Source organism: Poecilia mexicana, unplaced genomic scaffold (genome assembly GCF_051168715.1).
Source record: "Poecilia mexicana isolate PSO_F unplaced genomic scaffold, ASM5116871v1 scaffold_5, whole genome shotgun sequence".
Taxonomy (NCBI): domain Eukaryota; kingdom Metazoa; phylum Chordata; class Actinopteri; order Cyprinodontiformes; family Poeciliidae; genus Poecilia; species Poecilia mexicana.
Window position 1 is genome coordinate 11,276,171 of NW_028263374.1, and position 25,837 is coordinate 11,302,007.

A 25,837-nucleotide genomic window follows, 5' to 3' on the forward strand; every position below is an offset into this window, starting at 1 on the left:
CATGGAAAATAATTTTTTTCTAAGGCGCATTTCAATCTATCTAGCGTTTCTGACAGTCTGTTGTCGAAGTCCTTAAGATGGTCTTGAACTCTCATTTCCCCCTTATGACTGGTCAGCAATGCAGCCTTCTCCAACCAATGCGTTGGCAGCATTTGGGGTCCAACCCCTCCCAGTCTAAAATAAGCCAGTACATGCACTGTATGCCCTAAGAGAGCTGGAGCGAGCCCACTGCTGAATTCTTTGTGTGCAAACAAGGGGTTCTTGTCAGTCCTGTGCTGCTGAACCACGCTGGCCTCTGTTCTCCTCCGTTGTGATAGGAACAGCAGCAGTGGTTTGTGTTTCTTCATCCAACAACACAGAGCGAGCAGAGGGTAAATGGAGGGACCTGGAATTATGGGATAGGTGTCGTTATGGAAAACTCCCATCAAAGCAGCTTCACCTCTGTGCTACATTCACATGCTAATTGCTACACTATACACACACGGACTGGCAGCCTGCAACAAGTGCAGGTGGATGTGGTAACTACATTTATTTCTTGCACACATAAAATATACTTAACATGAACCACCTATACTATTTTCTTACTGACTTTTTAATTTTAATTAGTACTTACAATTAGCTGTTTGTAGAAAAATAATCTGGCGTATTTGTTTTTACCTTTTTGTTCTGTAAAGGATAGATTGTATATTTCCTTTTTTGCCATTCATCATATTGCCACATAAACTCAATGACTAAGCAGTTCTGCAGGCTTTTCTAAAAAGCAGATAGTATCAAAAAGTTCAACAAATCTTAGCTGTGAAAAGTAGCTGTGGAGTTAACCTTATTTGAGGGATATTGGAAAAATGTTTACTGCAGGGTTATTCCAAATTACAATGAAATTCACAATGTGAGGCCTGACTGAAAGTCTGACCTGTCTTTATAACTCTTACTGTAAATTCCAATGTCAAGGTTTTAATAATTAAGAACATTTTACCTGTAATAAAAAAACAAACTCTGGATTCTCTTAACATCCTCTGTAACTTCGAATTTGTCTTGTATGATTTTCATCTACTCATCTCTAGTTCTTTGAGATTGACCAATAGGAGAGAAGCCGACTGCGAATCCCCGCCCACCAGGCTGCCAATCTCACAGTCAGAAGGAAAAAGAAAAGAGGACATGACAAAAATAGGAAAACTAAATCTGCAAAATAAACAAAGTAGAAATCTGGAGGAGAGAAAAAAATATTAGAGGAGGAAAAGTAAATAAATGATTTTAAAATAAATAAATATGAGATATTCTCTGAATATAGAAAGAGAGAAAAAAATGAAATGTGACAGTGGATAAAATATTATATATATATATATATATATATATATATATATATATATATATATATATATATATATATATATATATATATATATATATATATATATATATATATATAAATAGAAAAAATAAAATGTCAGAAAATAAAAATACACAATAAACAACAATAAATAAATATAAATCAAATATCTTTATAAATAAATAAAAATATAATAAAAAAGGAAACTAAATTAACAAGTGACAATCATAAAAATAATACTGTTGCAAATGATTAACACATATAAGTTTATGTTACAATATATAATAAAATAAGTTGTTAAAGTTCTCATTTTGTGTTGTTTTGAATGCAATATTTGGCACATAAATTACTTTAATAGGCCACTTATTTCAGGATCAGTCCTTCATATATCACTTAAGGTGTAGCCGGAGTAAAGTACCGGGTTTATCGCTCTACTCATTAACTTGAGAGGCTGTTGTTGATTTTACACACACTACTTCTCCATTTTTGACATGGTTTTTGGGAGACAGATGTTGACATGTGAGAAGCAGATGATGTAAAGGAAATTGAAAGAGAGCTTAGATTACTGTAAAATGCCACTGATTTGTTACTAGAAATGAGAAACAACTACAAGGAGGTAATACCCCAGTCCAATTTGATTATATCGTATTACTAAGATTTGTTCAGAGCTGCAAACCCAACACATCCCTTTAAAATGTCTCATATAAAATTTAAACTGTTGTCAACTGTTTAATCCATGACACACATTAAAAGTAATGCATATTTGTTAAAATATGCTTTGATAGTTTTTGCTAATATGTTTATTAAATGGCATTCTGATTGTGTTTTTTTTTTGTTTAATTAAAAATATGTGTCTGATGAAATGATCCTATCTTTACTAATGTAAAAAAGCACATTTTGGAATAACTGACATTGATCTAACAGCAAGTGCAATGAAAGTTCATCTCCATTAGTTCTCAGTTGCTATCTGTTCTCACAGATTTGTGTGTGAATATTTGCGTGCTTGCTGGCAGGATAACATGTGGGCGTGCAAATAAAGAAGTAAATATGCTGATGCATTGTTCTGTAAAACACCGCTGTGACCTAGTAACAAAATAAGGAATTGGCTTTGTATTTATGTGACTGCTTCTACATGCACATGGGTAAATGTTTCTGTATGTAAATGCTGATTTTGAGGCAGAGGGAGATTCAGAGAGGCTGGACCGAAGGAGGAGTTACACTTTACTGAGCAAGAAAAGAAAAAAGTGACAGATGAGTTTACTGGAAGACAGCGCTCTCCTTGTTGTTAGCCCAGACTCCGACTAATTTAGGGGAAGAAGGGGGGGAGACTGAGGACAAGCTGGAAGCTGACCGTGCAGTTAGAGAGGAAGAAGAAGGTGACTAATACTGACTGCACTCAGCCCACTGTAAGTCCCCCAGTGTATCGGGGAGGGGAGTGGCTTCACGCGCTGTATAAGCTGGGTCAAGGAAGCAATCAGTTGTCAGTTTCAAACAGCAACGCGTGGAAGATCAGACTTCACCTGGATTTACTATGTTGTCTTTGGGATAGTAGGAGAATCGCTGGTAAGAATCTCTGGAAATATTTGAACACATTTTGTTTTGTGATTTCAACACAATGCTGCTTTTAGACTTGGATGCATTATTGAAATATGACAAGCAGCAGTTTTTATTGAATTGCTAACAACAGTATTGTGATGATGCCTACGACTGTTCAAAAACAAACAGAATCCAGACTTTCTGCATCTTTATGACCTATGCAGGTGTCTCTATGTGACATTAACCTAAGCAGCATGAGCCACACTTAAATGTCCTCCACACGTTGCTATAGGAGCAGTAGCCGTCAGTTTCAGTACCTGTTTGTGCATGTTCAGCAACAACAGACTCCATACTTGCTGATGTAGTGCACAGTAGCATAGTTGGTGAATAACCAGTTTGGTTAGAGTGAATCATTTCCAGAACTGTTTCTGCAGTGGAACAAGAATCTTGATTTAAAGTAATCTCCACTTCTAGAAATCGTGTTATGACATAAAGCTCTCCCCCAGCCCCCTGGGCTGCCTGCAGAGGAAGTTGCTTCACCGCTAACAAAACTAGGAGTTGTGAAAACTAATGGAAAGAAAAAGGGAAGTGCTGCATTGTGGTATTTATTGAAGATAATGGTGTATTCAATCTCTTACTGAGCAGTGCTTTAGTCAGTTAATGCTGGATTTTTAGGCCCCTGTGATGGATTACAGATCTTCCTAGGGATTACCCCACCTGTTAATGAATGATGGCTGCGACTGACTCCATCTCTCCCAGCATCCTGCATCCAGCCACTCTGCATCCATCCACTAACTATAGTGCTACATTTTTTTTTTTTGCCATATCTTTTGTTCTGTTTACACAAGATCTCATGGTGATCATGTGACACATTTATTGTCATCTTCACTATTTTATTGAAGCAAAGTGATGACATTTTTAAACTTGCATTAAGAGTAAGAACAGTTTCCATTACTAACTCTGTACCTTAGTCTTCCAATTGATTCCTTACATTTCTAAGTCCTACATATTTTATGGCAGATAGAGATAAAAGTTCAAATGAATAAAAGAAGTAGCAGCTTTCTGTTACCCAATCAGCCTTTGTGTTCCTCTTGGTGCACAGAACAAATACTGTAAATATCTTTAAAAAGGTGATGCCTTGCAGCAGTGTTTACCCTGTAGTCTGTAAAATCTAGTCTGTGCGGTCGATTAGGGGCCTCTTAATTAATCTTGGATAATCACATCTTTTCAACTCAACTCAGGCTTACTTGTTTTGGCTCTGAAACCTGTTGTCTTGTGTGTCGTGGACTGCTGTTGATCATTTATCTCTGGGGTCTGTGCTCACACCAACATGCATCGTATGGATGAAACCCTGAAACCTTCGGCTCCACAAACTATGTCATCTTGTCTTCATCATTTTCACTAGATTGTCTTCTCGTTGCTGTGAATCTTTCCAGCAGCTGTTTGAACTCCAAGTTACCGCCACCTAACAGGGAGGACTGTGTGTCAGGGTCCCAGAAATTAGGGAACTTAGAAAGATGTAATCAAATGGGTTATATTTTTATTTAAAACGTGTTATCAAAACATCTATTCAGATTAGGGCTGTTGTAAACGAATATTTTAGTAATCGAGTAATCTATCGATTATTCTTACGATTAATCGAGTAATCGGATAAAAAAAAATTATAAAATGAAATATTGGTAAATCTGGCATAATACCGGTGTTACTATCAGATATCAATATCAGTCCAATTTTTCATATTTGAGCATCCCTAACAGTTGCTTTATTGTAGTTTAGAAAACTAACCTGTAACAATAATAGCTCACTTTCTAAGTTAACCAGAAGAAAAGTTATAGAAAAATCTGAAATTATATTGAATTTAATAACAAAGAGGCAGGCTCACAAATATGCTTATAAAAAATGTCTACAATCCAGCTTTTAGTTTATGTATTCATCTTCAGTGAGTTTAATAGATTAATTAAACTCACCTTGCCACCTAACCTGTCACGCTTTGGGTTTGAAAATACGGGAAATGCCGCCTGGAGTGGGAGGAGAGGGCGAATGAAGAACGTAAGATGGGGTGGAGGGGAGGAAATAGACCAGCGGACTGACGAACCGTTAGACCGGGGGACGAACACGGGGAAAGCAATACGGTCACTCAGAAACTCATCTACCAGCCATGTACGATGCGCTCCGCCACCCGTTTCTTCAGACCGGGATATGAAATTTATTGTGCGGTTCGTCGGTAAAGCTACATTTACACGGTAAGCATCAGCTACTCAGCCGCCCGCCCTGTTCAGGCTATCAGCTCACCTCAGCGCTCTTCCCGCCGTTCGTTCGCTTTCAACCAGCAGCCCCGGAGGAGAAATGCTGCCGTACTCCAGGCATTCCCCCAGTCATTTTAAGGATGCTTATTGGTTCCCCAAAAACGATAAAAAGTCGGGCATTATCATCAATCAATAAAATCCCCACGGGCCAATCTTGAAGATTGGACTTTATGCCGCTGAGACTTAGCTTTTGTCAACAACTCAGAGGCGGAAGTGAGAGCTCCGCGCAACGCAAATGAAGTCCCGGCCGGAACACGGTGCGCTAACTAATAAAACATAAATTAACGAAGCTTCGAGGCAGGTAAATTTTCCTCGAGGAATTTTAGTAATCGAGGTACTCGAATCATTCGAGGAATCGTTTCAGCCCTAATTCAGATGCAATTAATCATATTGCAATATCTATAAATAAACTTGCAACAACTTTTTACAGCAGGCTTGAACTTACAGAGTAAACTCGGCCAACTTGTGCTGAAGGACGATATCGGTATCGGGTCCGACACTGATACCCGCTGTATCAGATTGGGTGCATCTCTATTTAAAAGGATTCACTGCTGTATTTTCAGGAAAGCAGAGTCCCTCTCTCTTAAATGCCTGTTAACAGATTGCTTAGAAGCTGACAGGTGAAGAGATTCATACACTGTGATCAGATACAGTGACATGTCAAGATGACCTTCTGGCTACTGGCTACTGAGCTAAACGACAATAATTGGATACAGTTGGGATGTACTGGACAGTTTCTGCTTCCATATCGCTTAATACATTATCACCAGGAGTTTACAATCAGAAGATGTCTAAGAATGTTTCAGGAGCTTTCGTTCATCAGCCTTTGGCCTCAACCATACCGACAAGATGGTGGCACTGTCGTTTTGAGTTCTCCTGACAAGCACTCTTTGCGTTTTGGAAATGTTTGAGGTGTTTGAACAAAAGCTGGTAATGTCATCTCTCTGGAAAAGTGCAAGTGTTGAATATAGCTTGAAATAAGATGAGGTTATTTATTAAATATTGACCTTTTAGATAAATTCTGCCTTTGGTCAGCTGCATAGATGTTTACAAAAAAAATCATGCATCAGCAATATCAACAAAATATGAAGCCTTAATGTTTTATCAGCAGTATCAAGGTATACTACGGTTTTCAAACGTTTCAAAGCTAGTAGTAGGTAGTTAGTAGTTGGTTATGAAGTTAGTTGGAGGTCAGACAAAGTGTATTAGGAACCTCCATTTGCTCTGACAGTATGGAGCAGAGAGTACTGCATCACAATGACTGGCCAAGCTGTTGCTGTAAACTGCTGGTCAGCTGGCTGAAAGAAGATTTATAGATTAAACCATTTTCTTATTTTTCTTTTTTTTTTACAAGATAGACAAATTAAACTGTTTTGATAAAAGCTAGTCATGGTATGGAACCCATTACAATTATGCATAACTAAACTCTGTGAAATAAACTTTTCAATTTAGTTCTGAATTTAGCAGGTGTTTATATTTCTTTTAGTTTAAAGAGGTATTATTATGTGTTTTCCATCCACATAATGCCATTCTATGGCACAATCAAGTAACTACGTTTCCTTCAGTTATTTTGAAAAAGCTGCATCAAATATGACTTAAAAGAAATTTGACTAATTTAACACCTTGAAATTGGGCCTCTGTCTCTTTAAGAAAGTGATGCTCTTCCTGAAGGCAGAGTGCTCTGCCTTCAGGAAGTCATCACAACATTGCTCCTCTATTAAAAGTGTTTTTACTAGCATTGCACTGTGAAGTAGCTCGTATAATGAACTCAGCCGATGCGCAGTTCCACCAGGTGCTTATTATTTGCCGCTGGCCAGCAAGGAAGCGGTCGAGGAGGGGTGCTCTGTAATGCAGAAGCTCCGATATTCACCCTCAGTCCCACAAAGTGTTTTGCTCTGTTGAATGTTTTGCCACAGGAGATAAAGGGATTTCTCAAACATGCATCAAACGAATCAAAGCAGAGCTCTGGGTATGTTTTTGACGAGGGCAAAAGTTTATGACATAAAGTAAAGCACAAAAAAGTTGATTTCAAATAACACTGCCGCTTTAACTCCATCAGTAAAAGTGAAAATTACCAAAAAAAAATGTCATAAATACCATCTTTCCAACTTTGATAATCAATATATTGTGCTAATTTAATATAAGTACTACTAATAAATGTTGTTTTTCTTAAATCAAAGCTAAATGTGCTAAACTGTTTGTCTTGATATACACACAATGAGAATCGCATACAGAACCATGCCAACTGCCTACATGTTCATGCTTTTACCACGGTCTGCTGCTTCCTTTGCTTCCGCTGTGGAAATTCTTCACTTGTAAGCTATTCAAAGTGTTTAACTCACACCTGCAGTTTCCCCTTCTTTAAAACTTTACTGTCTATGCTGTTTATTGTTTCTACTTTTATTAGATCAAAGCTGGTTTATTATCTACAGCTGCTGATTTACCATTTTTGGCTGTTTTTATGTTTTATCGCCAGTCAATGGTTTTCCATCTTTACATGTTGTTCTGTTTTTTTTCTCTCTTTCTCCTGTCGGACTTTCACCTGTCTCCATCTCTGCTTGCTTCGTGATTTCCCCTGACCGTCATTCTGCAGCAACTAGACATGTAGCGAGCAGCACAAACACGGTGTACACCTCTTTGTGAACTCTTTTCCTCTAAAACAGGTAACTGCTCATATGTCTGTGTACTTTTAAATGTTTAAATAGGCCATCATAGAAGTCCACCTGCGGGATTTGACTTGGCGGCATGTGAAATTGATCTGACCGCATCTCTCTCTGCCAGCCTCACAAATTAGCTTGGCTTCTTCTTGTGTTGGGGTGATATCGGGACCACAATGTCACACTTCCATTCGTTTCTCTGCTTTCTACGTCTGTTTTAGTTGCATTTATTGCAATTTGATAGTTCAGTTGACATGTCCTATACCCAAACCGCTGTAGAGAGGGATTACCCTTACATTTATGCCATCGTGCCCACCGACCCAAACAAAGACACACACACAGATGCATGTAAAAAAAATAAAAATAAATAAAAGATCCACCACGCCTCAGGGGAACAGGGTGTTCCTGAAAAGGAGAACAGAGAGCAGAGAGTTATTTTAGTCTTTAGAGCAGGCAGACGTGCAGCTTAGTGCAGAAATGCTTTCTTCGCCAATGATTGTTATGTTGAAAAAACTTTTTGATATATACAGACCAAAACTATATCAAAGATAATAATTACAGCTTGGTTTAAAGATAAGAGAGGATTTTTTTTTTCACAAAAAAAAAAAAAAGTCTCAATGAATGTACTCCAAGGCTTTGTTTCACTACACTTGAATTACGGTTGTGCTCATTTACATTTCTGTTTCTGTTATCAGAAATGTTGAGAAAAGCAGTACTGGAAGTATTCTCTGTTAAATTTTGAATGGGCTTGAATGGTGGATTAATTAATCTTGAATTGCTTTTTTTTCTTTTCTCTTCTTGGTGTTATTTCACATCTGATCATAATCTTTACGTTACAGGTTAGCCTAAAATGCAAAAGAAAATAATTTTAATTTAACCAAGAACTTTGTTTCTGACAATAAATGAGACAGACAGATAATAAATATAAAAGGAGGATCAATTAAAAAAAAACAAAAAACTTTTTGCAACTGCACACTAATTTTTCGACTGTGATGGGCTTCAACGTTTTGAGAACGGAAGGCCTTCAAGCTATGAGCCTGACGTTTATCTCCCTCCACATATTCTCTATCAGATTTAAGCCAGGAGTCTGGCTGGGCTGCTACAAAACATTAATATCACCTCCAACTGAAGAAATATGTTGGTAAAATTAGAAGATTTCTTTAACCTAAATCTGCCAGGGGCATAAATTGTGCTGGGGGCAAACCACGGTCAGTGGTAACCGATATGAGGACTGCATCATCACACTGTATAACAAAACAGGAACTCAAACACAGATTTAGACTTTGGCGATTTAAACTCTCATTATATTCCAGTGGATGCGCTGCTGAGGTTTGATCTACTGTTCTCTGAAAATATTTATATGACTTCTGTTTAAACTTAAATTCAAAGTCTTTTTCTTAAAATATTAAATTACCATTGAATGCTTTTTAAATGTTTGGTTCCCCCCTGCATTTCAGGCTGCACACTTTGCTAAATCAGAGTGCATATGCATTGTGTAAGGGGGGTAGTGTGTGTGTATGTATCCTACTTTTAAGTGCTGGCTGTCAAAGAGGCCTCCCTTGGCACTGGACAGTCACATCTAAAAATACCCTTTCCACAAATTAACACCATGTCTCTAAGCACAGGTGCCATGGCCTCATACTTCCTCTGTGTGTGTGTGTGTGTGTGCGTGTGTGTATGTGGGTGAACTTTTGAGTTTATGATCATATAATTTTTTTATTAAAAACGTTAGGCTGTCATCATGCAACATACCTAAAGCAACGCTTTTTGTATCTGTTGCCTATTCAGTGTGTCCGTGACTAACATGCGGCACAATCCATAGCTGGCCTCTGACCTGGGCTTCCTCCGCTCTGCATCCTCCTACTGGCTGTCAGCGTTTGAAGTGAAGGAGGCCATGACATTACAGCACTGGACACACAATAGCTGCTGTGTGCTGCGACTGCGTCACAAATGTCCCCAGTGGTTGTCAGGCAGCGGGAGAGCCCATGTATGGGATCATGCAGTCTGGTAGTAGTGAGTCTGATATTAGGAAGCTGCATCTGAACTATGTATGTTAAGTGTAATACAGTATGCCTCATGGCTGAGTCATAGTAGGAGCTGGATGTTGTATGCTGCAGATGTGTTGGGGAGAGATGCTTGAATATGCAGACATTGTACACTTTGCCTCCAGCAGCAATTTTATTCATAAAATAAATTAACACCATGGATCTCTTGAGGTCCTCCATCTGAAAAAGTCTTGAATTTGCTATTATCGCTTTCCAGGTCTGGATCAGTATGGAAGCAATTTTAAATTTTCTGACTATTTTTATTCTTTGTATGATCACTTTTAGCATGTACGTTAGTTTTTACATTGTGCTAAATCGGCTTGTTTCACCTTTGATTTGTCATGTGACATGTTGATTTTTCTCCCTTACTGACTAATTTTGTCCTCATAAAAAAAGAACCATTTCACAAACCTTTTTTTGTCTCTAAACAACTTTAAATTGAATTTGAACTGGTTGAGTGTTTTCACTCAACCAGTCCAAGCTGCCAAGCAGCTCACCAGAACTCCAATGTCCGTTTTGCTTTTTGTTTCAAACAACCTCTGGTGACCCCACAGGACTTTAGAGTTATACTTCACAATGTTTTTTTTTCTTATCTAGTGAATGGGAATCCCCTCGTTCTAATTCTGCTTCATCTTGTTTACACTGTGTCATGATGAATTGAAATTATTAAGTGGGAAATGATTGAACTGGAAATTGAAGAGCTGATTGTAAAAGGTCTCATGCCAGGGGAAGAATCAGGATGACAAGGCCTGTGGGTTTTCATTCCTCGCAGTACTTCAGGAAACTTGGCACTAATAATAGATAAGACGAGCCTTTGACTTGAGAGCTCTTAGTTTCATCACCACTGAATGTGACGCTAAAGGAATTTAAAACCTGAATTCAGTTCAACAACGTTTAGAGACTGATCCTGTACATATTTATAAGACTGAAATAATGATCTGGGCTCATAACTCCTATACACTGATCAGGCATAACATTAGAATCAACGACAGGGGAAGGACATAAATAACACGTCTCCTGCAAGGGCTGCAAGATGTCAGAAAAATATTTAAATGTGATACTATTGATGAAAATGATGACAAAGATAGAGATTATGATTAACCAACATGTTTCATGCAATTTTCTTTCTTTATCATTATGTTCCCATCACTCCATGAGCTCCTAGATCCGAGCTACTACATACTGTTTATTACCTGTGCCACTACTTCTACCCATGCTAGCCAGCTCAATTTGAAGTATATGTAGTTTTAGAGATAAAGTAAGGTTCTCTATATTCTACCTTTAATTTACACCCCTCCATTGAGCCATTATGCATTGAGTGCCACATCTGGTGTCTGGGTTTTTCTGTGAGATGATTAAGTCACGTGGCAGCAGTTTGGTTCTTGGTGGGTAATGAATAAAGCCCTCATGGCTGATTTTGTGTTCAGTGTAATAATGTTCTGAAACTTATTTGTGTATATTTTAAGTTAAAATCTGAGCTTTAGGAGAGTTTGGTTGGCCTTTTTTTGTTTAGCAGAACAAATACAGAACAAAGTATCTTAGATCTATAAAGTGAAATTGAGAATGTTTATTTTATTGATGCTAATAATTTTCCTCCTTCCTTGCAACATACAATTATTATTCTAAGTTGCAGGTTCAGTCATAAAATTAAAGATTTTAAGTAATTTTTTTGACGCACCTAAAGAACTACAAACATTTCACCTATTGCGTGTTTTTACTTGCAGACTTGTTTCTGCATAGTTACAATGATGTGGACACTCACTTTGCAGGAGTGCAAGTCCAGGTGTCAGGATAAATTCTCATTAATATTAGATTAAATCACTTCATTGGAGTATGGAGCTACGAGTGCAAAGTTATTGTTTGCTGAAATCCACGTTCTGGTCCAAGTTTGTGTTGGAATGCCTGTGCGTATCAATGTCTTATCTCTACATGGGTGTGTGTTATTCATGTAGGCCTTCTAACTGGCACAAAGCAGGCAGTGTGTGCCCCCTCGGGTGCTGAAATGCACACTTTGGACAACGGGCGGCTTCAGTCCTCCTCAATAGGAGCTGTCCTTCTTATTGTACCTCACGCACAATGAGCTTTTCTCTCTCTGTCTGTCTTTCTCTCTGGGTCATTCTCTCTTTATGACCATATACAGACAGCGTTTTTGATGAAAGATCCGATGAATCGGATTCTGACTGAAGCTGTGCTGTCTATCATTCCCACCGCACATGCTGCATCAGCAGCTGAACGGAGCAGAGGGCAGGCTCTCGTTTCATTATGCTTTTGGGTTCCAGGCGGGCTTAGTCATGCAGAGATTAACACAAGTCATTGCAGAAAGGGAACTATCTGCGCTGGGACTCCCCTCTGAGTGTTTTGGTAATGTGTGCATGCGAGTAAAGAGGAGGAGATGCAGCCAGGGGGAGATGGGTGTTCCCCTGGTCTTTAACTCACATGATCTCACAGGGACAACAAGATAACATGACTTCCACATGACCTCCTCAACATGATAGAGGAAGTCCTCTTGGTGGCTAATGTCTCTAATAGCAGTGAATGTAAAGATGTTTACTTTGGAAATGGTGCTTCCTTTTTTAGGTCAGTATACTTATACTCATTTGTTTTTTTTTTTCTTTATTTGTGTGTTTTTGTCCTCTACTGAAAAGAAAATAATTGGAAAACAACACTTCTAGGCATAAAGTGCAGCATAATTTATACCTTTTTTTAACTAGAATATTAAAAGATGATATTTATATATAACATCTACCAATTTCTGCTTTCATTACGGAGAAACAAATAACGGTTAATTGCATTCACATGAGATATTTGTCTGTGTGAAATCAGATTATCCAGGAACTCAACTGAACAGTCAGTCTGGTTATAGGTAATTATAAAATGACAATATAATCTTTTTCTTTTTTTAAAAAAAAAAAAAAGAAAAGAATTTGCTGTAAAAATAAAATAAGATAGCATGTATAGCTTTTCCTCAATATTTATTTAACAGTATATCTTGTGCACTCTTTGGTTTACAATATAGATTTCAGAATAATAAGCAGGATAAAATGCAACAGATAAAGTGAGGGGGAAAACATCAGCGGAGATGTGTTTACATTACTTATTGCTCGTGATTTTTAAGAACCATAAATAACACTATAAAATAAAACAAAATATTTTAGCTAAGATGTCTGAACAATTTTAAGAATTAAATATTTATTGTAAATCAGACTTATTTCTCAGCTAAAGCAGACCAAGGCTGCCAAGCTACCTCTTTCTGCATCTCTATCTAAACACAGTAAAATACTAGAGTGACGTGTTTACACAGTTAAAGGTATTCATACTCCTGCCATGTTTGCATTTAAGGTTTTTACCAACATGTTTTTTTTCTAGCTGGAGGTAACACTAATGTTTGGGAGAGTCTTAGAGTCTCGACTTGAATCTAACTGAGAATATCTGGTAGTGCACTAGAGATAAAGGCAAGGAGGCGTTCCGCCCTCTAAGACTTTGAGCTTATTACCAAAGGTGAATTGTCAAAATACCAGTGGACGCATATAAAACCTGGTCAGAAAAAGATTTTTGCTTGAAGCGATTCCCTTTTCGACTATGTAGACCTTTACTTTAACTCAGAGAATCCCAAAAGACTGGGGACGTTTCCACATCCATCATGTTGGATGACAGGTAGAATTATATTTCTTAGCGACTTTTCTGCAATATACGGTTTACTTTCGCAAAGCTTCCTGCCACTTTTGTAGTTCCTCCAACTTCATTTGTAAACATGTCATCAACAAACAGCTGATACAAAACCATCTGTTTCATGTAGTGCTTAGTTTGACAATGAGGATTCTCACCAGTAAGACCTGAAAGTGCTTATTTGTGATGAATTCCCTGACTTGAAAAGGGATTGTATTTTAGTTTCTTATTGGCTGATCGTTGATTGGAAAGGATCAAAAATCAAAAATGATTCCAGACTGCACCCAATTTCTTGATGCATTTTTGATAAAACAGCCTGTTTCACGTGAAATCCAGTTGACTGAAGAAAGTCAGCTAGTGGTTGTATGTCTTGCAAAATCTTATTGGGTTCTCTACGCTTTGTTTACCGTTTCCACAGTAGAAGTTTATTTTCACTCACTGATAGTGGAGTAGACAAGCCATCAATAGTATTTATGGGCCCTAACAAAAAAGTGAAAAGCTTAAAATAAAATGAGACGAATTAACTGGAAATCATGTAGCAGTGACACTACAATATAGCATCATCAGCAGCTTGAGGAAGTTTAGCATTTTGTGCTTTTAAGATGTGGAAGTCCAAATTCTTGCAATAACTAGGAAGTTATTGCAAGCATTTTAAGGTGCCACCTTGTAGCAATTCAGAAAAGTTCTACTGCCTCTGTCTCTTTCCCCTCTTTGATTTCCTCCTCCCTTTTTTAAAAAAAAATCTCCTTTTATCTTTTGCACAGACACCTCTACCTCTCGGGCTGGACTGTGGTGCATTAACGTCGGGTCGCCCTCCCCTGCCGCCTCGGCCCCCAGCCATGGCCTCACGCATCGGGCTGCGGATGCAGGTAAAACACATTTACACATTTTCTGAATGCTTGGTTCAAACATTCAGAAAGTTCCCCCTTAGCGATTGCCAGTATATTTGGTTGCTGTCTTCATCCTAAATGTAATTAAGAAATTCCTCTTAACAATTTCATTATTCTTAACTGAACAGTAGGTGTGTGCTTTGCAAGAGTATTCATATTTGCTTGACTATTTCTGATTTTGTCATATTGCAGTAACAAACTTCAGTTTATATCAAGAGTTTTATGTGAAGCCCATTCTGCCTATTCTCCTTTGTAAAAAAAAAACCCCAAAACAACAAAAAACTAACCACCAATGAGAAGTTTTCTAATACTCAAAAGAGATTTTTTCTCCCCCTTTCCATAATGACCATAAAGCTTCATCAAACTTCTCCTCAATCCTAATCAACTTCTATGTATCTGCTAACAAAAAACCTCCCCAGAGCATGACACTGGTTTTACAGTGGGGATGTTACACTGCAGGTGATGCCCGGTGTTAGTTTTCTATCACAAAGGTTATACAGTAACATTTTTGGTCTGATCTGATCAATGCCACTGTATTAGATTTCTGGACTGAACGCCTCAGAGTTGTACCGAGCCTTCATGCAAAAGCTGTATTATTACACCAGTTAATTGGATCTGTTTATTAGTTAGATGACTTTGAAGGTAATTAGTTCCATTGAACTTTGTTTAGGGGTATCAAAGTCCTAATTGCAAATGCAACACAATGCATCAGATTTTGTTGCTGTAGAATAATTTGAAAACCAGGTATCACTTTCCCTGCGCTTCAGAATTTCATGCTCCTTTGTGTTGATCTATCAGATAAAATCCCAATAAAATACATTAATGTTTATGCTGCAAAATGTGTAAGAATTCAATGGGTTTAAATACTTTCACAAGGGACTGTATATTTAGTCAACCGATTTATTTTTTTCTTTATAAAACTGACTATTTTTTCTGATGTAAATATTTCACTTTTCCATAATTTTCTAATGCCTTGCTCTACTCTTGGTTTCCTGAAGCATTCTGAGATGTTTGTGTTTGTTTGCATGCAGCTGATGCGAGACCAGCTGCAGCAGGAGGAGCAGCGTGAGCGGCAGCAGCAGCAGCAGAATGTGGCAATGCAATACATGCAGCAACGCATGGCTGGGTCCCCTGCACCTACGCCAGCGATCAGCACTCCGCAGCAGTACCAAAGCATGCAGGTTCCTGTGGAGGTTCTGAAGGTCAGTGATTGTTACCAACCCGCTGTTTTTATGTTCTGTGCTCCAAAAACGTTAGAAAATATTGTTCTGTAGACGGGAAATATATATTGATTTATTGTTTGATGAAATTCTGCTTTTTAAAAATGTGTAAAAGGTTTTACTTGTCTCCTGGAGAAATTGACGAATCAGTAAAATGATTTGTGCATGTCGTTTTATGAAGTTGTGACTGGATTTAATTTTTGCTTATGTGGGAATGCATAACACTGCTTTTTATCTTGACTTGTAAATAGGCAGAAAAAATGAAAAACTAACACAGATCTGTGGTTTGATCATTTTACACTGAACAGAATTCCTCTGGTCTACTCTCTCCTCCTACGACCTATTTTTAGAATCGGGTATAACTCGTTGGGTTTTATGTAACCAGCCCGAATACAACAACATTACAAAAGAAAAAAAATCGCTAAACAGATAGTACTGTCAGTCTTGTTTCAGAGGATTTAATCAATGGATGTTTCCATGGAGCGTTCTGACCAGGAGGTCTGCTGTGTAGCCAGGACTCAGAGACAGGTTTGAGAAAGGAGGAAAAACAGAAAAATAAAGGGGAGCAACGATCATGGAAGAAGCCAGAATGAGAAGATAAGAGACTTTTGACGTGTTTTGTGATAGGCCAGATATGGGTGATGCAGATAGGGTCGGACAGGGACTGATAAAGCAAAGTGACATTTTGTCTGATTCCAGAGATGCCTGTGTTTGTCCTTATCTGTGTTAGTGTGCAACACTCCTTCAGATGCATTGTTTTTTTGTCCTGTTTGTAACTGTATATCTCTCCAGCATGTTCGCAGCCTTAACAGTGTGGGGCAACACTCCTGAATTGCATCGACTGTTTACTTTGCCTGCTTACGTGTGTGTGGTTGGATGGAATGGTGTCTTTGAATTCTGTGTTTTTCCTGTTGTAGATAAAGGAAGCTCTCTTGTCTGCCAGGCCCTTTGAGGCTGTCATACCTCCTGCAGCACATTTCTTTGGAGTTTGTCAGTTCTGGTATTGCGCGGCCTGCTGTTGCTCGTCCTCACTGCTAGATGTGTTGTTATTGTATCTGTTTATCAGTGTGGATTTTTGTTCCTCCGGCAAGGTGAGGAGCTGAGAGACAGGAAAGTAATCGTTTGCGTTCATTGTCCTTTTGTCAGCGAGGTTATGCAATAACCAGCATAGCCAAATTTCCTGGTACTTGTTGTTAAAGAAATGACTTCGTAGAGTTTTGTGTGCATGTCGATCATTCTGTTTAAAACTTCACAGGAATAAACCTTATTTCTAGTGCTGTTCCTTCCTGTAATGTAAATGTAATGTTTAGCCTGTGTCAATCACTAAGTTCAAACTTGGGCACTCAGCTCTTGTTTCTAAAATAAACTTTTGAAGTTTCCTTCATTATTAGTCCAGCATGAACAGCTGGACACTCAGCCCGACTGTTTAGTGCAGTTGAAATGCATTCACTGAATGCCCAAAGTTAATATAAAATTCCTGAAAAGGATTAGTAGTGCATGTGAAAACCAAATTGTATTTTAAGTGAGAAAATAAAGAAAAAGGGAGTAGGGTTGGAGTAGTGTATTTGCAGTACATAACTCTTTAAAGTGTACCAATGAATAAAAAAATATCCGTATGTAGGGTTGCGCAGAAGTGGGTAGCAGATAAAATGAGATCCAGCAACAGAAATGTCTTTGACAAGGGAGTTGTAAAACATCTATTTACTGAAATGTTTGTGGTTATTCTAATATAACCCAGCTCTCGGCTATTAAAGTGGATAAAAGAAGCAGGGGGCAGCTCCCTCCTCAGCTCCGGCCTTTGATGTGAAGGAATGAGGCCGGCTCATGACTCTGTGGAGCCACACTAGGGGATTTTGTGCAGCTTTGCCTCTGAAGACATCACTGACTTAATGCTGCTGTATATCCTGTGCCATCACATCACTAAGATATAAAGTGGTGTAAACATGGATTTAAATGTTAATGTTAAACCATTCTGAGCTGGCTGGCTTTTATGAACAATATAGGGATAATTTTCAAACTGATTTATGTGAGTATACGTCATTTTCAGTTTTGAAACAATGAAAGAAGTCAAATTTGTTTAATGATTAAACTGAACTGTTGTGTTTTTACTTCACACAGGTGCAAACCCACCTTGAAAATCCAACAGACTATCACATCCGTCAGTCACGGAGACAACAAGTGAAAGAATATCTCTCAACCACCTTTGCTAACAAGCAGGTATTTGTTTGTCGAACGCTCTGCCGTGCAGAGTGGCTTGCAAAAGTATTAAGCTTTTTCACATGTACTTTACTGGTCTGTATATAATAGAAAAACACAAAGTAATATGTGCCTGTGAAGTGGAACAACAGATTTAGTTTGTAATGACGTTTACTAATAATATGAAAAGTGTCATGTGTGCTTGAATTTCTTTCTGCTCTTCTCAGTGACTGGTTTGAAACATTCTCAGTTCGCCTTCACCTTTTTTTCCCTCCTCTTTGTGTCCCCAGACGGTTCACGCAGTGGCAGGGATTATGCCACCATCTCCTCCCACAAACATGGGACCTGCGGGGGGTTCGGCGTCCGCACCTCCGCAGCTCCACTCCCCACACATGCGTAAGGAGCAGCTCATGTCTGGCAACAGCGCCCCCAACAGCCCAATGGCCATGCTCAACATTGGCTCCAGCCACGAGAAGGAGGTAGGCAACTGCAAGCGTGCTGGGCAGACTGTGCAATAAACATAAACCCATAAACATTAGGTTCATGGTCTTCTTTTAAAGCTCAGTTTGCAAGGACCCAACACAAATATATAACTGAATTATGCCAATATATAAAATTACAAGGGTTGAAAATTAGCCCAGAGGCGACATGATCTCCACTTTTTATGAAAGCGTCATAATGTTTTAATTGCACTCTGGTGGGCAGGAGCAGCACTTTGCAGAGGAACAGTAGGTGAGTTGGAAGAAAGTGGTGACTAACCGAGAGAGGCAATTAGTGGAATTTAAATGCTCCATAATGGCCTTCCTGCTGTAATTACAGCTTAACAAGTGACAGAGGAACAGCAGAACGCTGGGGCCTTTGAACCTGGGAGACTTTGACCAACACTCTGCCTTCAACTCTGCAATTTCTCTTTTTTTTTCTTTCGAAGAGAAAAATTACTCTATACTGCCGCAGAGAGTAAATGCTCTCATTTAGCTCTCTAAATGCTTTTAGGGGTTTTAAAATGTAAGAAAAAATAAATATAGAAAAAAGGGCCTGTGGTTTTACTGGCTAAATACTTTAATATTATTTACAGAAAATTTCTTCTAGAATTAATGAACAAGGACCTTTAAACTTCTTTTACAGACTCAGACTCGGTAATTTATGTCTGTATTGAAGCTGGATCTACTGGTCTTCTGAATTATCTTGAAATGACATTTGCTCTCGTTTTTTTTTTTTTTTTTTGCAGATGGAGGAGGTTATTGATGACATTATAAGCATGCAGTCCAGTTACGACGACGTTCAAGGATACATGGACCCTGTTCAGATGCCAAACACAGTGAGTAGAGAGAGTCCTCCTTCTAAAAAGAAACAGATTTCTTCCTTTTCATAGTGTTTTATATGACGCCCATACTTTGCATCCATTTAACCTGGAGGTAAAAGACACAGTGCATCTCTGGCTCTGCAGGCTGTAAAACCTTGAGGCATTTTTTTGTTTTTAACTGCAGTTTGTTGTAGCATTTTTTTGTTTGTTTGGGTTTTTTTGTTTTGTTTTTTTTACACACAAGATTTTATTATAAATAAAATGACACAAAGTAAGATCTACAAACTACTTTAACTGAAACTGTTCCACATTTTGTCTCAGTACAAGCACACACTTAAATTGTTGTGATTTAATGTCAGGCGATCAGAAGCAGATGGAACAGATGCCTGGTTTTACAGATTGTTTACAAGCACATCCTAAAATTCTTACATGCACTTTTATCTAGGCCCCTTTTCTATGATACCTCTAACTAAAATCCAGCACAACCGACTAATTAGTAAATCGACCCCCCCATTGAGAAATTCATCTCAATTCAAATGTTGCTTTTTGATGTTGACAAAATTGAAAGCTTTTGAAAATTCATCCAAGATGCTACATGTAGCAGAAACACTGAGCATCACTCCGAACACACCGTCCCCGTCAAACATAGTGGAGGCAGCCTGGTAGTGTTTCACTTCAACAGGAAAAGATAAACTGGTCAAAGTTAATGATGGTGATAAAGACAGCTACATACAAGGTAGTCTCGAAAGAAAAACTGTGAAAGAATGGCCTAGTCAAAGACTAGATCCTCAATCTAATTGATTGTTTGTGTCAAGGTTTGAAATGTATTATTCAGAGACGCATTCAAGCCAGTCTGTCAAAGCTTGAGCTTTTTCCAAAGAGGAATAGGCAACTATGTTACATTACAAAATGAGAAAACATTTCAAATGTTTATACTTTTGGGTTGTGTGCCGTTTATCTCAGAACTATAGTAGACTAGGATGAGCCTCTTTTTTGAGTATTATTTGAATTTTTCAAATAATGCAATTTGATTTTGAAACTATAGACTGAGTGACACTTTTTAAAACCATATTTTACTACTTTAAGTCAATTTCAAGCCTCCTTGGATGGATAAAAAAGAAAACAATATTATTAATGCTTTTTTTTCTTTAAAATTTCATTTTCAAGTGACTTTTAGGGCTTTTTTGAGCCCAGGAGAAAAAAAATCATATAGTTAGATATTGCAAGTCAGTTATTAGTATAAAGAGTTTGAACTCTTATATTACAATAATTACCATATCAGTGATGTTTGCTATTATTGGACATTATTAGGCTTATCTATTAATTAAACCACAGTATGTTAATCTTTCAAAGCAGCCACTGAATGTTCCTCCTTTCACTCAGCATGTACCCACACCGCCCAATCAGTTATATCTTCATGCAGCCATAAACAAAACCACATAGACAAATAAAGTGAAGTGCACGAAACAAAGTGTATAATTGGCTTAAACACTAAACATTCCATCCGTAAACCGTGTTGGACATAGTTAGCAATAGCCAGGAAGACATGCCGGGACGAGGACTGTGCTGCGCTTTGTATCCGAGGAAGCAAACTCAGAAAATTAACAATTAAGCCGCCACCAGTTAGAGTTCAACTTGTTTACAAGACATTCGGAGAGAGGGAGGTGGAGGGAAGGGGAAAAAAAGGGAGGGAGGGAGGGAGGGAGGGGGTGTATACGGGTGGGGGCGATGAGGACAATTTATGCTGGAGGGAAAACAGAGTGAAAGTCCAGTTGGGGGAAAGTTCACTCCTGTTTGGTGGAGAACGGAGGTAGAAGACGAGCCGGAGCGCCGCCGCTGAGGTCATTCTCTCAGCAGCAGTAGCAGCAGCAGCAGAGGAGGCGTGCGCCACAAACCTCTGCATGTGCCGCCCGAGCCCAGGAGAGGAGAGAAGAAGAAAGCCCCCCTCGGCCTTTGTAAGGAAAGGAGTGTAGGATGAAGGAGATGAATAAGACGTATGCCATTGTGGAAGTTATTGAAGGAGAACAGATTCAGCTGGTAAGATAAAAAAAGCTCTCTGGTTGCTTAAACATGACTTTGATTTAGATCTGAGGCAGTGGATTGTCCCTTTTCTTATGCTTCGTGTTAAGACTTTGGACTTCTGTCGGCGATGCATCAGCATATTTTCACACGAGCATATTATTGGATGCTTTTTCCCCCCTGCACTTCAGATTCTCCTCATTCCATTTCGTATTGTTGGATTTCACATCTCAATTTGAGCTTAAATCAAAGCAGGCTCTGATACTGTGTGTGTTCAACTTCACTAACTGCTGCGTGGAGACAGAAACCCACATACACAGCTGTGGCTTTATCTCCCACCGCCCTGTGCGGTTGATTGGTTTAATCACTTAAACTTTGTCTTTGTGCATGAGTCTGTGCTGCACTGTGTGATTAGATTGGTCAGCACACACCAATCAATCTCAGTGTCTCAAAAGATGGCTGCTGAAGAACTAAGTAGAAACTGCACATCAGTGTGTTAACTGTGTGCTGGTCAGATTCCAGCTTACCCGGCCTCTCTTTATTCCCTTTAATGTCAGCACAGTGAGTAAAACTCACCTGCTAATCCTGATGGGGATTAAGACAGCAAATTCCTTGGAATTCTTGGAATCTTTTAAACTTTAGCAAAAGCTGGGGGACACCACTGAATGCCAGGCACAGAGAGAGCGTTTTGAAAGTCTTCGGGCAGACGGTGACACGGGCTCAGAATTAGCTGCTAATTAAACGAGCAGACTGTTGGGATTTCCCGATCAGGATGTGCGAAGTGAAGTGCAGAAGCACGGAGGAACAGGCTGAGACGGAGCGTGCGTTTTCTGGCATCTATCGTCAGCAGAAATAATGTTAATATGACCGGTAGAAATAAACGTTTTTTATTGGGATTTTATTGTGTGTGATGATGCACTGATTTGTTTTAAACATTAACCCGAAAAAACATCAGATTTGCCTACAATTGAGTAGCCACGCTGTTGGATGTCTAATTTAATTAGTTAATAATCGATTTATGCTTTCTTTCATTTTTTTCTTTTAAGCCATTTTCCACACCTTCACAGCTCAACTTTCTAATAATTTGAAGCGTTTTGTTTATATTGGTATTGAATTCTTTCAGCCTAGTTGCAAAGCTTCAGAAATACCTGTTTATGTTCATGTCTGTGAATGTGTTTAATCCTCCAGCTCGCACAGTAGCTTGCAGATTAAGTTATCTCTCTTTGAGCTCTTTATCTGTCAGGCCTCTTTAGTAGGGCCACATTCGTCCCTACTGCTTTAGGGCAATCTGAAACGGCTCCTTGACGGGTCTAAAACTCATTGACTCCTTGACCTGCACAATTAAAGGGAAATGAGTTCTTTTTAATTGTCCTCACCAAGTTAAATCTCTGTTGTTATATAGAGTCTAAAGTGCAAGATATTGGAGTTTGGAGCACTTCGCAGGTGTAAATTCAGGAGCAGGAGAAGGCAGAGGAGGGATTCCGGCCATAAAAGACAGATAAGGTTGACAACGTGATTGTCAATCATTGCTGTGCATTTGGCAAGCTGATCTCAGGTGTGATGTTATTGCATTACCTGCTGCTGTTTGCACTTTACAGCACAATAAACACGAACACTGACTCCATAAAAGTATTTTACAGGTTGCAAGAAGCCGTGAAAGATTTCTTGGTAGGGAATAAACATATTGAACAAAACTGAAGTGCAGACGGATGAGATTATACTTTATAGGGTACTCGTAATGTTGTATTTTGTAAACTTTAATCTAATAGTAATTTTACACTATAACACAAACATATATTGAAATAGCAGCATCGTTTTTCATGTTTGACCCGACACGTATTTGCTTTTTTAAGAAAAAGACTCAGCCATTACTTGAGTTGATGCAATGAAATGGTTATTTTTCAAACGCTTAACGTGTGGTCTGTATTTAGACATGTTTTCTAAAATTAAAGTGTATGTCTTTTTGTTTGTGCTCCCCTCGCTCCCAGCTCCCGCTTTCCAGCAGCCACCTGGACGTCTACACGGGTCCCGGGATGAAGGTGCCGACTATCGGAATGACAAGCAACTCCTGTCCCGCCAACCTGACCATCAAGCGAGAATTGTCAGGTGCGAACAACTGAGTTTTAAACACATTTCGTTCTTTAGAGATGATGTAAAAGTTGTCGCTCTAAGAACCACGGTGACCCTTTCTGGTAATCTGTGACATCTTTTTTGTGCCACTTTGACAGTCGTTAGCTGATTACGTTTTGTTTTTGCAAAGACACAGAAGCCCGTGCGCTGGCCAAGGAGAGACAGAAGAAAGACAACCACAATCTAAGTAAGTGTCTTTGCACTGGACGCATTGACAGCGACAAACATGCACAGCACAGTTGGCCTCTTGCACAGTTTGCTACAGCTTTATGCTGATTTAGCTGACATAGTGTAACAAGTGGGTGGATAGTTAACTTGATCGTTTCTGCTGTTCTAGCACTTAAGAGTAATTGGCTGTGACTGTTTGTGACTCTGTGTGTATTTGTGCTTTTTCTTATGATTCATCTCCAAAATGCAAAAATATTTTTCTGTTTCTGTCTCTTTGCTCTGCAATAGTTGAAAGGAGGAGAAGATTCAACATTAATGATCGAATCAAAGAGCTGGGCACCATGATTCCCAAAACCAACGACCTGTGAGTGTCTTTCAGTTTGCTTTGTTTACAGGAAACATCTCAATAAATTACAGTATTATCAAAAGTTAAATTCATATTACATTCATTACTCAGAGAGTGATGTACATTCCAAGCATTTACTTTAGTTGGTTTTTATCATTCTGACTCTCAGCTAATAGAAACCCAAAGTTTTTTCTGAAATTCAACATATTACACAAGACCAATAAAAAGGGATTCTTCGTGCAGGGATGTTATCTTATGGCCATGTTATGGCCTACACAGTCATTGGGAAGCATACTGACTTGACATTTATACAGCATGCAGTCACCTACGCCCTCCTTGAGGTGGGAGTGTAGCTACAGATGGTCATTACTGAGGAAGGAACCTATTAATGGAGAAATCAAGTGAAGGGAAAAAGTGTATTAGAAAAAAGAAACAACAAGAACAACTGCAGGCTTGAAAGGAACCTGAATCAAAGCCTGTTTAGGAAGAGGAGGACAAATCGCAAGGCGTGAACTGCAGCAGGATTGAGAGCTTTGAGAGCTACAACAACAGATCTATACCCGACTTGGGCAACCATGAACAAAAACACCTGTTGGTCTTATGTAATTTTGGATTTTCATGAACTGTAGGCTACGTTAATCAAAATGAATAGAAATAAAAGCTTAAATATATATATATATATATGTATAGTGAATATTTATACATTTGTTTCATTTTTTAATTGAATTACTGAAATAAGCTATGTTTTTTAATGATATTCAGATTCACTGGGTGTCGGTGGATCCACAGGACATTATGAGTAACCAGCTGTGTGTACATTCCTCTGTTTGCAGCGATGTACGTTGGAACAAAGGTACTATACTGCGCGCATCTGTAGATTATATCAAACGCATGCAGAAGGATGTGCAGAGATCCAGAGAGGTGGAAAATAACTTCAAAAGGATGGAGATGGCCAACAAACAGCTTATGCTACGTATCCAGGTGAGACACTTAACAGAAATGCATAAACAAGAAAACAATGAAGGCGATATTTGGGATGACGTTTGATTTTGCTGCCAACAGGAGCTGGAGATGCAGGCTCAACTACACGGCCTGCCAAGTAACTCCCCATCTGCCCTGAACCCGAGTGAAATGATGCCTCCTTATATAAAACAAGAGACCAGCCCAGAGCAGAACTTTTCTCATGCCCAGGCACAAGCCCTCCACCAGTCCCAGCACATACCCCACAACCAGGCTCAGCCCCAGCAGCACCACTTCCTCCCCCAGGCCCACCTCCATCCTCAGAGCCAGCTCCAGCCTCAGGCCCGGCAGCTGCCACCGCTCCCACAGCATCTCCCACCCCAACAGCCCATCCAGTTCCCAGCCGTGGGCAGCTCCCAGCCCTTTGACTTTGTCCAGTCACTGGACCTGTGCGATGGGATACATGGATTCTCAGACGGTATGTCGGGGCTGGGTGACCTAGGCGGACTGGACGTCCAAGGGAGGAGAGGCGAGCTGGGCTTTTTGATGATGGATGAGCCTTTGTCCCCCATGGCCGGAGACCCGCTGCTGTCTGCAATGTCCCCCGAGGCGTCTGTCGACTCCAGCCGCAGATCCAGCTTTAGCATAGAGGATGGAGACATCATGTAGAAATGTAGCGCGGTGGCAGTAAAACTGTAAACAGCATCAAACAAAAAATAAGAAAAACCCTAAAAATATGCACAATATACAAAAAAATAATCGAATATTTACCAGGTCCAACATCACACACACTTTGTGGTACAGTTATCTCTCTTTAACGGTACAGTCCAAACCAGAGGGTGCACCAGTCTCACAGACGTTGTTAGTCAGAGCCGGCCCAAGGCAAAAACAAACTAAGCTGTTGCTCGGGGCCTCCAGGCCAGCAAGAGGTGCCCATAAGTATTTGGATTCTTAAACAGAACATTGATCTCAAATTATCAAAATTCTTTTGACTCATTTAGAAAGCCAAGAAACTCGACGTGTGCACTATTTGTTATAATTTATTCGTAGTTGCGTCATTACGTTATT

At 39.1% G+C, this 25,837-nt stretch overlaps 1 protein-coding gene across 3 annotated transcripts in view; it reads left to right on the plus strand.

Annotated features, from left to right (window-relative positions):
- The window catches only part of tfeb (transcription factor EB), a 33,002-nt gene extending 7,474 nt beyond the window's left edge, over positions 1 to 25,528 (plus strand). The window contains exons 1-11 of one of the 3 annotated variants that reach the window (XM_014973933.2): positions 1,412 to 2,890; positions 14,302 to 14,406; positions 15,459 to 15,629; positions 17,766 to 17,864; positions 18,134 to 18,322; positions 19,072 to 19,161; positions 23,154 to 23,271; positions 23,426 to 23,482; positions 23,752 to 23,827; positions 24,643 to 24,790; positions 24,872 to 25,528. In XM_014973933.2, coding sequence (XP_014829419.1) covers positions 14,377 to 14,406; positions 15,459 to 15,629; positions 17,766 to 17,864; positions 18,134 to 18,322; positions 19,072 to 19,161; positions 23,154 to 23,271; positions 23,426 to 23,482; positions 23,752 to 23,827; positions 24,643 to 24,790; positions 24,872 to 25,438 — 1,545 coding nt within the window. In that variant the 5' untranslated portion in view covers positions 1,412 to 2,890; positions 14,302 to 14,376 and the 3' untranslated portion in view covers positions 25,439 to 25,528. Of the gene's footprint in view, positions 1 to 1,411; positions 2,891 to 14,301; positions 14,407 to 15,458; positions 15,630 to 17,765; positions 17,865 to 18,133; positions 18,323 to 19,071; positions 19,162 to 23,153; positions 23,272 to 23,425; positions 23,483 to 23,751; positions 23,828 to 24,642; positions 24,791 to 24,871 lie in introns of those variants that run through there. The other 2 variants (XM_014973931.2, XM_088005516.1) reach the window with 2 other exon arrangements.
- Positions 25,529 to 25,837: the final 309 nt, after the last annotated feature.